At 46.4% G+C, this 13,958-nt stretch overlaps 2 protein-coding genes across 2 annotated transcripts; both read left to right on the top strand.

Annotated features, from left to right (window-relative positions):
• Nucleotides 1-265: 265 nt before the first annotated feature.
• Nucleotides 266-4,303, top strand: Rpn2 (Regulatory particle non-ATPase 2). Its single transcript, XM_017168299.3, has 4 exons — nt 266-393; nt 481-1,459; nt 1,521-2,828; nt 3,334-4,303. The coding sequence occupies exons 2-4, from the start codon at nt 517-519 to the stop codon at nt 4,152-4,154; spliced, it is 3,072 nt and encodes a 1,023-aa protein (XP_017023788.1). The 5' UTR covers nt 266-393; nt 481-516; the 3' UTR covers nt 4,155-4,303.
• Nucleotides 4,304-5,423: 1,120 nt separating this feature from the next.
• Nucleotides 5,424-12,281, top strand: rdog (red dog mine). Its single transcript, XM_017168298.3, has 5 exons — nt 5,424-5,934; nt 7,661-7,891; nt 7,955-10,500; nt 10,557-11,505; nt 11,572-12,281. Exons 1-5 carry the CDS (start codon nt 5,855-5,857, stop codon nt 11,900-11,902), a joined length of 4,137 nt encoding a protein of 1,378 aa, XP_017023787.2. The 5' UTR covers nt 5,424-5,854; the 3' UTR covers nt 11,903-12,281.
• Nucleotides 12,282-13,958: the final 1,677 nt, after the last annotated feature.

The following is a 13,958-nucleotide window of genomic DNA, read 5'->3' on the forward strand; positions in this document are numbered from 1 at the left end:
TTTTTAAATTTTAATGATGTAACCCCTTATGAAATTTTGAAAAAAATTAAAAAAAATTGTTTCCCTCTGACTTGCTTATAAAGATTCGCCTGCTGATGCTGATCAATAATATATATGATTTATGGGGTCGGAAATGATTCCTTCACTTCTTTGCAAGCTTCTGACTGAAATTATAATACTTGCCAATAAATTGTAAATTAATTTATTTTAAAAAATCGAGTGGAAACAGCTTATTATTTTAAGCTTCAATCTAGCTATTTTTCTTTTCTCTGGTCATTTCAGATGGTATTTCCTAAATCCGGTTGTAAGGTCACACTGTCTGCTTATTCGAGTGATTTAGCATTTTTCGGCATAAAGAAAAAAATTGAAAATTGAAACGGTGCACAATTGTTGGTTAGTACGCATTAAATTCACCTGCCTACATTAAAAGAAAACTCGATCGGTGTCCCTGCTAAACATATGTCAATTACACATTTGTAGAACATAACTGTGAGTGGAAACAACGCAGCTGGGAAAATGAGTCTTACATCCGCCGCGGGGATAATCTCCCTACTCGATGAGCCGATGCCGGACTTGAAGGTATTCGCGCTGAAGAAACTGGACAATATCGTGGACGAATTCTGGCCGGAGATCTCCGAGTCCATTGAGAAGATCGAGATGCTGCACGAGGACCGCAGCTTCCCGGAGAACAAACTGGCTGGCATGGTGGCCTCCAAGGTGTTCTATCACCTTGGCTCCTTCGAGGACGCCTTGACCTATGCCCTGGGTGCTGGCGATCTGTTCGATGTGAACGCGCGGAATGAGTACACGGAGACGATCATTGCCAAGTGCATCGATTTCTATATTGCCCAGCGCGTTGAGTTCATCGAGAATCCTAAGGAGGCCACCGTTGTGGACGAGCGACTGGAGGGAATTGTGAACCGCATGATTCAGCGCTGCCTAGACGACAACCAGTTCCGTCAGGCCTTGGGCATTGCGCTGGAGACGCGACGCATGGACATATTTGAGGTGGCCATCATGAAGTCGGACGACGTGCGTGGCATGCTGGCCTATGCCTACAATGTCACCATGTCGCTCATACAGAACCGGGGCTTCCGCAACCAGGTGCTGCGCTGCCTGGTCGGCCTGTACCGCGACTTGGGCGTGCCCGACTACGTCAACATGTGCCAGTGCCTGATCTTCCTGGAAGATCCACTGGCCGTGGCCGAGATGCTAGACACTCTAACCCGCTCCTCCGTGGAGACGAACAATCTGATGGCCTACCAGATCGCCTTCGATCTGTACGAGTCCGCCACGCAGGAGTTCCTCGGGAATGTACTGCAGGCCCTCAAGGACACCGCCCCCATTCCCACCGCCCTGCCCAGCACTTTCAAGCCACAGGGCACCAGTTCCGAGAACGGCGCCAAGTCGGAAGATGACAAGGCCAAGGCGGAGGAAGATATCACAGAGGAAAAAGAAGGTAGGCTGCGGTTTATTTTCCAATCTCTGAATTTGCTTTACCATTGATTTTATGTCCACAGCTGATGTTAAGGTTGAGCGCACCATCGACTCCCTTAACGAGGTAGAAAAGCTGCACCAGAAGAATATAGAGAAACTCATCTCCATCCTTTCCGGCGAGGTGTCCATCGACTTGCAGCTGCAGTTCCTCATCCGCAGCAATCACGCTGATTTGCAAGTTCTGCGTGGCACCAAGGAGGCCGTCCGTGTGTCCATTTGCCACACGGCGACGGTGATTGCCAATGCCTTCATGCACAGCGGTACCACCTCCGACCAGTTCCTGCGTGACAATCTCGACTGGCTGGCCAGGGCGACGAATTGGGCCAAGCTGACGGCCACCGCCTCGCTGGGCGTCATCCATCGCGGCCACGAGAAGGATTCGCTCGCCCTGATGCAGAGCTACCTGCCCAAGGAGGCTGGCCCGAGCTCGGGCTACTCGGAGGGCGGTGCCCTTTATGCCCTGGGCCTGATCCATGCGAATCACGGAGCTAACATCATCGATTATCTGCTGCAGCAGCTGAAGGATGCTCAGAACGAGAATGTGCGTCATGGCGGCTGCCTGGGACTGGGTCTCGCCGGCATGGGCACTCACCGGCAGGACCTGTACGAGCAGCTCAAGTTCAATCTCTACCAGGACGATGCCGTCACAGGTGAGGCAGCTGGCATTGCCATGGGTATGGTGATGCTGGGCTCCAAGAACGCCCAGGCCATCGAAGATATGGTTTCGTATGCGCAGGAGACGCAGCACGAGAAGATTCTGCGCGGCCTGGCCGTTGGCATCTCTCTGACCATGTTTTCCCGCCTGGAGGAGGCCGACCCGCTGGTTACCAGTCTGTCCACCGACAAGGATCCCGTCTTGCGTCGCTCGGGCATGTACACCATTGCCATGGCGTACAATGGAACTGGTAGCAATAAGGCCATTCGTAAGCTGCTCCACGTGGCCGTCTCCGATGTGAATGATGACGTGCGTCGCGCTGCCGTCACCGCCATTGGGTTCATCCTGTTCCGCACCCCGGAGCAGTGTCCCTCGGTGGTGAGTCTGCTGGCCGAGTCTTACAATCCGCACGTTCGTTATGGTGCCGCCATGGCGCTGGGTATTGCCTGTGCTGGCACAGGATTGCGCGAGGCCATTGCTCTACTGGAGCCAATGGTCAAGTTCGATCCGGTGAACTTTGTGCGACAGGGCGCTCTGATCGCCTCGGCCATGATCTTGATCCAGCACACGGACCAAAGCTGTCCGAAGACCACCTTCTTCCGCCAACTGTACGCCGAGGTTATCAGCAACAAGCACGAGGACGTTATGGCCAAGTATGGCGCTATTCTGGCTCAGGGTAAGTGGTGTTTTGTTGGTTTTTTTTTGCTAGGGAAAATTACAAGAAAGGGGTTTATAAATATAGAGAGGAAAAGTCCCTTATTATACACATATTAGGTGCTATATAATTTCATAATTTGAAATATTAATGTTGAAAAATATTCGTTATCTGAGGTGATTGCCTCACAGATAACATTTTCATTCATTAATTTGTTGTAAAACAAATCTAATAATCAAACTAGAACTTTACTCTTGACGTAAAAGTATCACGTTTTGTGATAATATAAGCTAGAGCTTTTTTGTTTATCAAATTGTCTTATGTTTAACCATAAATGCAATGATAAGATAACTTAGACTTAAAAATTCTTCCCCATTGTTGTGTTTTCAAATAGTTTTCATTTGAATTTAAAGTGATTCATTATGATTTCATGAACATAAACCCAAAATAATCATGGGGCATCCCCGTTATTCCTTAACAAATAGATTCCCCTAATTAAACTATTCATAAATAACTACTTTTCTAGGCATCATCGATGCTGGCGGTCGCAATGCCACCCTTTCGCTGCAATCCAGGACGGGACACACCAATCTTCAGGCCGTGGTCGGTATGCTGGCCTTCACCCAGTACTGGTACTGGTTCCCTCTCGCCCACACCCTTTCCCTAGCCTTCACGCCCACCTGCGTCATTGGCCTGAACTCGGACCTAAAGATGCCCAAAATGGAGTACAAGTCGGCGGCCAAGCCCTCGCTGTACGCCTATCCCGCTCCGCTGGAGGAGAAGAAGAGCGAGGAGCGCGAAAAGGTGGCCACCGCCGTTCTGTCCATTGCCGCCCGCCAGAAGAGACGTGAAAATGCCGACAAAAAGGAGGACGAGAAGATGGATGTGGATGAGGATAGCAAGGAGGGTGCTTCGGCGGCCAAGAAGGAGGATGAGGCCAAGGCCGACGACAAGCCGGCGACAGAGGAGAAGCCCAAGAAGAAGGAGGAGAAGGAGAAGGATAAGAAAAAGGACGAGGACAAGGAGGCGGCGACAGCGACAAGCGACAAGGAAAAGGAGAAGGAGAAAGAGAAGGACAAGAAGGAGAAAAAGGAGCCCGAGCCCACCTCCGAGATCCTGCAGAATCCCGCCCGCGTTCTCCGTCAGCAGCTGAAGGTTCTCAGCGTCATCGATGGCCAGTCGTATGAGCCACTAAAGGAGGTGACCATTGGCGGCATCATCGTGTTCCAGCACACCGGCAAGGCCGAGGATCAGGAACTAGTAGAGCCCGTGGCCGCCTTCGGCCCGATGAATGACGAAGAGAAGGAGCCGGAGCCGCCAGAGCCCTTCGAGTACATCGAGGACTAAATGGGCATGCTTTTCGTCATTATCTAAGTAAAGGAAAAAACTGTTTGATTTTTCAACCGCTTGCATACTTTTCACGGGAAACCACAACGCTAACCCCTAACGCTAATTATAAAACAAATAAAAATGTTCATCGTTTATGATGTAAACAAGGCGTGCGTACTTTGCTTTATGGAACCCCCAAACTTGGGATTACCGGCGACGCCGCCACTGTCACCGGTGCCAGCTTCTCAGACTTATCTTTGGCGGAGGAGAGCTTTCGATCAAGCGAGATTGTTTCGCCATATGCTGAAAGTTTGCTCCAAACATAAAGATTTCACAACGCTGCGCAATTGGTGGGTTCTCCATTGGTATTATCTTGGCTCTCTGTCTCTGCTCTCTCTTTGGAGAGAAACTGGGGGGTTTATGGGGGGTTTAAGGGGGAGCTGTAGCCCCAAACATAACCGAAACCCTTTTTAAAAAATATAGATTGGTTTCACGGGTTAAATGTTTAATATATTTAAAAATAAACTAGAAGAAAACAGAATATTTTTATATGGCAATATTTTGTTACATATTAAAGTTTAAAAATACCATAATTGAGTCAAAAAAGCATTAAATTTAATTCGGAAAGCTTTGCTATGCTAGTTTTCATAAGGATAATAAATCTGCATACTAAATTTAAATTTAAAATTTTTGTCAATTTTTAACAATTTTAATGATGTAACCCCTTATAAAATTTTCAAAAATTTTCAAATTTTTGTTTTTAATTTTTAGATGCTAGATAGATTCGCCTGTTGATGCTGATCAAGAATATATATGATTTATAGGGTCGGAAATGACTCCTTCCCTATATTACTAGCTTCTGAGTGAAATTTAAATACCCTTCCAGGCTAGAAAAACGGAAAATAAAAACACAATTTTATGAATTTTTAAAACTACAGAAACAATATAAAAATAGTAAATTCTGTTATACTTTAAAAGACCAGTAAATATTTGTATCTAATAAATGTTTGCCAAACATCTGACCCCCCTTGGTCGCGCCCTTGCTTGTTGTCATAGTGTTTAGTACGCGCAAATGACGAATAAAACAAACATTCAACTAGTGAGTGACCGGTACCTTATTTTTGTGACACAATTTTAACACCTTTGGAGAGCCTTATCAGGCGGGATTTGGAAAACAAACGTTGTGCCGCCACCGAAATCACAGTTGTAAACACGAAACCGCGACGGGGTGGCAACTCTGCCGCAGCAAACGGTATAAATAGGGAGCGAAATGCTCTCTCTCGCTCAGTCAATTTTTTTTGTTTCTGCGGTGCTCTCCGCCGCGTTTTCGTAAAATATAAATAATAGTAGTGAATAGTTAGTGTGTGTTGACAACAAAATTAGTAGTCTGGCTGCGCCAGAGCACAAATGTTAATTAGCTTATATACAACTTACAACCCGAAACAGCGAAACCAGAAATATTCGCAGCCAGTTCTTTGTGTAGTTTCTCGCCAGAAACGGTAAATTGCAAGTAACGGTGCAGCACCTGACCTCGACCTACACAACAAACACATTGAAACACCGCAGTGATTTGTTGTTGCCGGCTGTGTTTGCTTCATTGATTTTCACGAAGAAGAGGAAGGAGGGGAGAGAGAGCAAAAGGAGAAACCGAGTGCAGTGCCCCTCGCCCGCGTGCGAGTAACGGTGAATCCCGGACCCAGATCTCCCAAAATCACATCATGAACCGCACCAGAAAGAAGGTCGTCCGCCCCAAGAATCCCTACACCGAGGCCAGCTTCTTCTCACAATGGAGCTTCTGGTGAGTGTCCCCAAAAACCCCCAGTGCTCCCGAACCCTCCCTATTTGCGTTAGTCATGAGCCCCATTATTTACGGTAAATTATATAGTTTTGTAGCACGTGCTCAGACCATATTGAGCGAGCAAGTAGTATCAGTTTTTGGGCCTCTTTATCAGGGTTGCTCGACTATAATTAGTTGATTCGTATTAGCTTGTCCGGCCGATAACTGCGGCCAGATAAGAGTGCGCCATTCTAATGAGAAATGGAGCGAACATCCCATTAAATTGGATGCCGCCTTTATTAGATGTCAATGCCTATGGCAACAAGGTCACGCGCATCGATGGATTTATGCCAATCTAATATATAGGGGCGGTCATAGTCTAACTCAGCTTTATGAGCGATAACACCGCAGCATTTGAATTGAGCTTTACTACAATGTCACATTTACTACAAAGATTGGAATTGGAATCCCTCTTGTACACCCCTATCGGCAGGCACTTCCACTATGAGCCCCACACAATTAGGCGGAATTGTTTTTCATTAACAAAGACTTGAGGATCCCACAGTGGTGACTGTCACATGGCAGACATATTTCACAGAATTCCAGTTTTTGTTTATGGTATTCTCACGAGTTTACAGTAGGAACTGTTGGATAAATTATAAACAATATCAAACTATGTATAAAGATAGCCCTCAGCTTTAAACTTTTGAATATTTTTACGACTTTACTGTAGTAACTCCCATAAAGAATTGTTAAGTTTAAGAATATTGATATAAAAAAATAGTGACATTAAAGAACATTAAAAACTCTATAAACCTATTAGTTTGGTCCTTTAAAAATTAAAATCTAATAAGATGATCTTAAAATATCAATTTACCATCCTTTTCTCACCTCAATCTTTGCTCTTATTATCACTTGTCTCGGTAATCTTAAAAAAACAATTTATATGATACAAAGATAATTAAAAATATTTGCCTAACAAGTGCCTTATCGACTTTTCTGTATGGAAATAATCAGAGTAAGGCTTGCCTTCTGAGATATCGCAGTCTTTATTTTATTTGACGTAAAAGTAACATACACATTAGTAATTAAGAAAAAACAAGAATGCTTATTTAATAAAAAATGCTTACATTATTATAAAGGAAGTATAAACCCCATATATATAAATAAAATAAATAATCCCATTAAACTCTCATTTTACAAATTTCTACTGTATGTGCAACTACAAGTCTAGTCAACCACAAGTGTTTGATTAATATGTAATCAAACACAGTGTGTCTGGGTTTTCATTTTCACAGATCGTGGGTCTGACGAAATTCCCAAGAATATTACTCTTTGTTCGCAATTCTGTGTCTACGTTTTATCAGAGGACTTTCCTATGGCAACACAAGCACACATTTTTAGTTGGTTATCTTATTACAAAGACTTTACCTAATTAAATCCCAATAAAGCCCCAGGAAATCGTAAAAGATTTTCGGGGTCTTGACAACCAGAAGGTCTAACCTTGTCTGCCCTGAGCTATCGGAACAATTAAAGGGTGTCCCAGGGAGCAATTATAGAGTCATTATAAACTTTAAAGATTACAAAGCTACTGCTTAATAATCTTTTTTAGAAAAGGTTCCAATTTCCCTTCAGACTTTATAATAGCAGAGTCCTGTTGGGAAATCTAAGGCTAACCCTTTTATTTAATTAATTTTGCATATTTAATTATTATTAATTTCCCAAACTTTCTGATAATCCTTTCCAGGTGGATGCGAGATCTGTTCAAACGTGGCCTCAAGGGTCCCTTGACGGACGAGGAGCTGTACCAGCACAGGAAAACCCTGGACAGCGAACGGGTGACGAACAAGTTCGCCGAGCTGTGGGACGATGAGCTGAAGCGAGATGATCCCAGCGTGGTGAGGATGATATTGCGGGCATACGGAAAGATATTTGTGCCCTTGGGATTGGCCTTTTCCCTGGCCGAGACGGTTTGCAAGTAGGTAGAAAACATTTCCAACCCAGAGATTAGTTTCTAATCCCATTCCTATTCCCTTTGCAGATCCTGCATGCCGCTGTTCCTGGGTAACCTCGTCGGCTACTTTGCCGTAAATCAAACGGAGATTAGTGAACAGACGGCGTATCTGTACGCCATAGGAATTGTGATATGCATGCTGGTGCCGGTGCTGACCTTCCATCCGTTCATCTTCTACATCTTCCAAGTGGGCACCAAGCTCCGCCTGGCCCTGTCCGGTCTCATCTACCGCAAGGTACTGCAAGTCTCCAAGAGCAGTAGCAACGACGGCCTGCGCGGCAGAGCCATCAATATCCTGTCCAATGATCTCGGTCGCTTCGATGTGGCGCTATGCTTTCTCCACGACACGTGGAAGGGTCCGATGGAGTCACTAATCATTGGGTTCCTCATGTACCGCCAGATTGGCATATCCGCTGTGATCGGAGTCTCCTTCATGCTCAGCTTTATACCGCTGCAGGCGTGGGCCGCCAAAAAGGCAGCTTACTATCGCCAGATGACGGCGGAACGGACGGATCTCCGAGTGAAGCTGATGAACGAGATCATTCAGGGCATCCAGGTGATCAAGATGTACGCGTGGGAGCGTAGCTTCGCTCGCGTCATAGCTGAAGTGCGCCTAAAGGAGGTGAAAGCCATTCGGGGCACAGCTTATATCCATGCCGCTCTTGGCTGCACCTCCATGATATCCCCATTGTCCGTGTTCCTGGCCTTGTGCTCCTACGTTTACCTGGGCGACCCACTGACCGCCCAAAAGGTGTACACCGTTTCCTCGTACTTTAACATGCTCAACGACTCGATGGTGACATTTTGGCCCATGTCCATTACCTTTATTGCCGAGGCCTTGGTGTCCGCCAAGCGCTGCAAGGAGTTCCTGCTGGACGGAGACCGAGCGGAGGTTCCCATTAACCTGGAGGCCAATCAGCAAACGGCCAAGAACAAGCGCAAGATCACCAAGGAGGACAAGCAGATGAATGTCGAGCTGAATGGCTCTCTGCTGTCCAATGGCATAATTACTCAGCACAATCGTCTGCGGGACTACGACCCGGAGGCTACCAAGAAGTGCGTGGTGCTCAAGAATGTCTCGGCTTCCTGGGACACGTGCGACGGTCATGCCAACTGTGCCATCGAGGACTTTAGTACGGACATTCCGGATAAAACGCTGACTGCTGTCGTTGGACCCGTGGGGGCGGGCAAGTCCAGCTTCCTGAACGTCCTGCTCGGCGAGGTGGGCATCGACAAGGGCGAGGCCATGGTCCACGGCAAGGTATCGTACGCCTCCCAGGAGCCCTGGGTCTTTGAGGGCACCATCCGGGATAATATTGTCTTTGTGGAGGATTACAACGAGCGGCGCTACAAGAAGGTGGTAAAGGCTTGCGGTCTGGAGCGCGACATGGAGCTGCTGCCTCGCGGAGACTTGACAGTGGTTGGCGAGCGCGGAGTGAGTCTGAGTGGCGGGCAAAAGGCCAGAGTAAGCCTGGCCAGAGCTGTCTACCGCAAGGCGGATATCTACCTGCTGGACGACCCGCTCTCCGCCGTGGACACGCACGTAGGCAAGCACATCTTTGACCGTTGCATACGTGACTTTTTGGCCAACAAGATTCGCATTCTGGTCACGCATCAAGTGCAGTACTTGTTCGATGTGGAGCACCTGCTGCTGATGGGCAACGGCAAGATTCTGGCCCAGGGCAGCTACCAGGAGCTGCAGCGTTCGCGGCAGTTCCAGTTCCTCGAGCAGACGCTGCACGACGAGAGCGGCATCGGCGATACGCACAGCCTGAAGAGTCAGATATCGCGTAGCGATTCGGAAAAGAGCATGGAGCACCATCATCAGCAGCTGCTGCAGCCGGGCGAGGAGGTGGAGGAGCTGAATCAGGAGCAGCAGTCGGTGGGGGCCATCAAGCTGCATGTCTATGCCTCGTACATCAAGGCCTTGGACAGCACCTTCTTCCTGGGTCTCATTGTGGCGCTGTTTGTCTGCGCCCGCGTCATGCTCACTGGCGTGGACTACTTCTTGTCGCGTTGGGTCATTTGGGAGGAGAAGATTGCCATTAATGGCACTGCCGCCTTGCTGAGTGAAAGTGAACCCATGCCCACCAATGATACGCTGGCCTTAAATGCCACAGATACACCTATAACGCCGCTGATTGCCGACAAGATCGAGGCGGGGATACGGCAGGAGCTGGTCCTCTTCTATGCCACCATACTGGGCGCCACGTTGATTGTTTATCTCCTCCGCACCTTTGGCTTCTTCAAGATGTGCCTGCGCATCTCGCTGCATTTGCACGATCGCCTCTTTAGGGGCATCACCCGGGCCAGCATGTACTTCTTCAATACAAACTCCTCCGGAAGGATACTGAATCGCTTCTCCAAGGATATCAGGACTGTGGATACGGATTTGCCGCACACACTGCTGGACTGCATGGCCTTCATCATCGATGTCTCTGGAGTGGTGATCATAGTGGCCATCGCCAACTACTGGCTGCTGGTGCCCGCTGCCATCATAGGCACAGTTCTGGGTCTGATACGTTACCTCTACGTCAATACCAGCCGAAGTGTCAAGCGCATCGAGTCGATATGTGAGTTCTAAAATCTCTTTTAAATATTGCTAATTATAATCCATAAACCCTTCCAGCTCGCAGTCCTGTTTTCTCGCTGACAAACCAGACCTTCCAGGGTCTCACCACCATTCGTGCTCTGCAGGCTCAGAGCGCCTTGGAGCTGGAGTTCCATGAGTATCAGAATACCAACACCTCTGCCTGGTTCCTATTCCTCTCCTGCACGCGTGCCTTTGCCCTCTGGTCGGATCTTCTGTGCATTGCTTATATGGCGGCTGTGACCTTTAGTTTCCTGCTGCTCAAGGATGAGTTTGAGACCGGCGATGTGGGTCTGGCTATCCTGCACTCCACCACCATGACAGGTATGTGCCAGTGGGGCATGCGTCAGACGGCCGAGCTGGAGAATCAAATGACCAGTGTGGAGCGTGTGCTGGAGTATATGGAGCAGCCACCGGAGGCGCCACTGGAGACGCTCGAGAAGTTCAAGCCAAAGACCGAGTGGCCGAGCAAGGGACGCATCGAGTTTATCAACTTTAAGCTGCGCTACTCACCCAAGGAGGCGCCTGTGCTGAGGGACCTCAACTTCACCATTGAGCCGCGTGAGAAGATCGGCATTGTGGGCCGCACTGGAGCCGGCAAATCGTCCATCATCCAGTCCATCTTTCGTTTGGCCTGCAACGAGGGCATGATCCGGATCGACGATGTGGACATTGAGCACTTGGGTCTGCACGATCTGCGCAGTCAGATCTCCATTATACCCCAAGATCCGGTTCTATTTTCGGGCACACTGCGCTACAACCTGGATCCGTTGGACGAGCGTACGGACGAGGAGATGTGGAAGGCGTTGGGCGATGTAGAGCTGCGCTCCTACGTGTCCACGCTGATTGGTGGCCTCAACTGTCGCATGTACGACGGCGGCTCGAACTTTAGTGTGGGCCAGAGGCAGCTCGTCTGCCTGGCGAGAGCCATCCTAAGGCACAACAAGATTCTGATTATGGACGAGGCCACGGCCAACGTGGATCCAGAGTGAGTTTAACTGCAAATTTGACTGCTAATCATTTTAAATTAATTATAAACCCTTCTCTTCTTCAGAACCGACAAGCTTATTCAGCAGACCATCCGCTCTAAGTTCGGACACTGCACCGTCTTGACCATAGCCCATCGCCTGCACACTGTGATGGACAGCGATCGGGTGCTGGTAATGGATGCCGGCGAGGCCCGTGAGCTGGGACATCCCTACGAGCTGCTGCAGCGTTCTGGCGGCTACCTGCGCCAACTGGTGGACAATACGGGAGCGTCCACTGCCCTTGCCCTGCAACAGGCCGCCGAGCAGAGTTACAGCAAGCAGCTGCTGGGAGATGACGACGACACTGCCGCCCAGGATTTGAACATAACGCTGGCGATGGAGGAGAAGAGCCAGTAAACTGTACTTGCTGAAAAGAGGAAGTAGAGCATAAGAACTGAAAGTATTATATACATAGCAGAATATGTACTTAAAGCTAACGAATTACCTGTTGCCTTGTACTTACGGTATATACATTTATGTATAAGCTAGCTTGTTTATCGCCACGAATTTATGTATATGTATCTGTATCTGTATCCGTTTCACTATTATGTATCTTGTAAGTTTTGTACATCAAAGTGTTCAATCGGCAGGCGCACAAAGTTCAATCAAAATATATAGGACATGTATAGTGTATTTAGGTACTTTTTTTAATTAAATCCATGTAGCTAATGTAGGATTACATTAGAGCATACTTAAAGATACGTACAATCTCAATAAAGTGCCTGAGAGTTATTAACTAACGAATGTCAACGAAAAAGAGTCGAGTGTTTTGTAATTACAGCTTTCGGGCGGTCTTTTCTCTTTGATAATTGGAGTGGGTATTAATTAGGGGGGATCTTTTGAAGAACAGAGCCGTGAGAGGTAAGTAATAGAGAGCAAGGAGAGCGAAGATGAGCTCAAGCGCTGATCTGAAGGAGTTTGAAATTGGGTCAAAATAGGTTTTAAATTCTTTAATGCAAACCGGACAATCGATCAAGATGGGACAAAATGGTATTTCAATTGCGTCAATTAAGCTATAATAATAAATAATTATAATAATAAATAGTTTATATTTATTAAATCCCCTAAGAAATTATTAATGTTTCACAATGCTAATCAATTTAATATTTAACGATTCCCATTTATCTATCATTAGGTGGAATTTTACACATAACATGAAAGAAAGCCAGCCAAAGTTTATATACCCTTGCAGGTAACAATTAAAATATATCATAACTAAGGCAAAAATGCATTAATTTCGATTCGGAAAGCAGTTTTGTGTTAGTTTTTATTAATTTAAAAAAACTGCATAACAAATTTAAAATTTTAAGAAATCATAATTTTTGACCATTTTTGCTAATTTTAATGATGTAACCCCTTATCAAATTTCGCAAAAATGGCCAAAAAATCGATTTCTTCCGGACATGTCTAGAAAGATTCGCATGTTAATGCTGATCAAGAATATATATGGTTTATGGGGTCGGAAATGATTCCTTGACTTAAAAAATATTATTTGGTATTATAAAATCTGATTTTTTATATTAAAAAAACTTCTTGATTTTTTTTAATATTAAAAATATCGTAACTCGGCCAAAAGAGCATTAATTTTAAATCGGAAAACTGTTCTGTGCTAGATTTTTTACAGTTAATAAATCTGCATACTTTATTTAAAAATTTTGAAAATTCAATTTTTTATCAAAATCAACAATTTTAATGATGTAACCCCTTTTAAAATTTTGCAAAAATGACCAAAAAATCGATTTCTTCCTAATATATCTAGAAAGATTCCCCTGTTGATGCTGATCAAGAATATATATACTTTATAGGGTCGGAAACGTCTCCTTCACTGCGTTGCAAACTTCTGACTGAAATTATAATACCCTGCAAGGGTATAAAAATAGCCCTAAATAACTTAAGGATTAACCCACATTCATTATTTATGACGCGTTTAGGTTAATAAATACCTGGCCATGACTGTGCACAGCCACATCCATGTGAATCATGTCGGGTGGGGGGGATCGATAAGGATGAACCTTTCGAGGCTCCCAATTAAAATTGTCAATTGCTGAAAAGTGTAATCAAAGTAAGTCAACATGGTAGCTGTGATTACGATAAGATACCGCCACATCGAAGAGGAGGAGGCGAAGTGGTCACTACTCCCGTGGCAGCCGGGTTGGATAGGAACTTCGTAAACAACAGCGAAATTCACTTAGCCAAAAAGTGGCCTGCTGTAGCGTCTGCTGCTCCTCCGATGGCTGATGGGTGGCTGTCAGCGGGGAATTAAGATAAAACGCTGGGCTGCCTGCCCCGATAGGCCGGCGGATCATTGATTTATAGCGATGATGATTCGCCAGCACCGACCACTAGTTGGTTGGTTAGTTAAAATTGAAGTGTCCAGCTGGCAGGCAGCCAGTAACGAGTGGAGCGGCGCAAG

This window comes from Drosophila kikkawai, chromosome 3R (genome assembly GCF_030179895.1).
Source record: "Drosophila kikkawai strain 14028-0561.14 chromosome 3R, DkikHiC1v2, whole genome shotgun sequence".
Taxonomy (NCBI): domain Eukaryota; kingdom Metazoa; phylum Arthropoda; class Insecta; order Diptera; family Drosophilidae; genus Drosophila; species Drosophila kikkawai.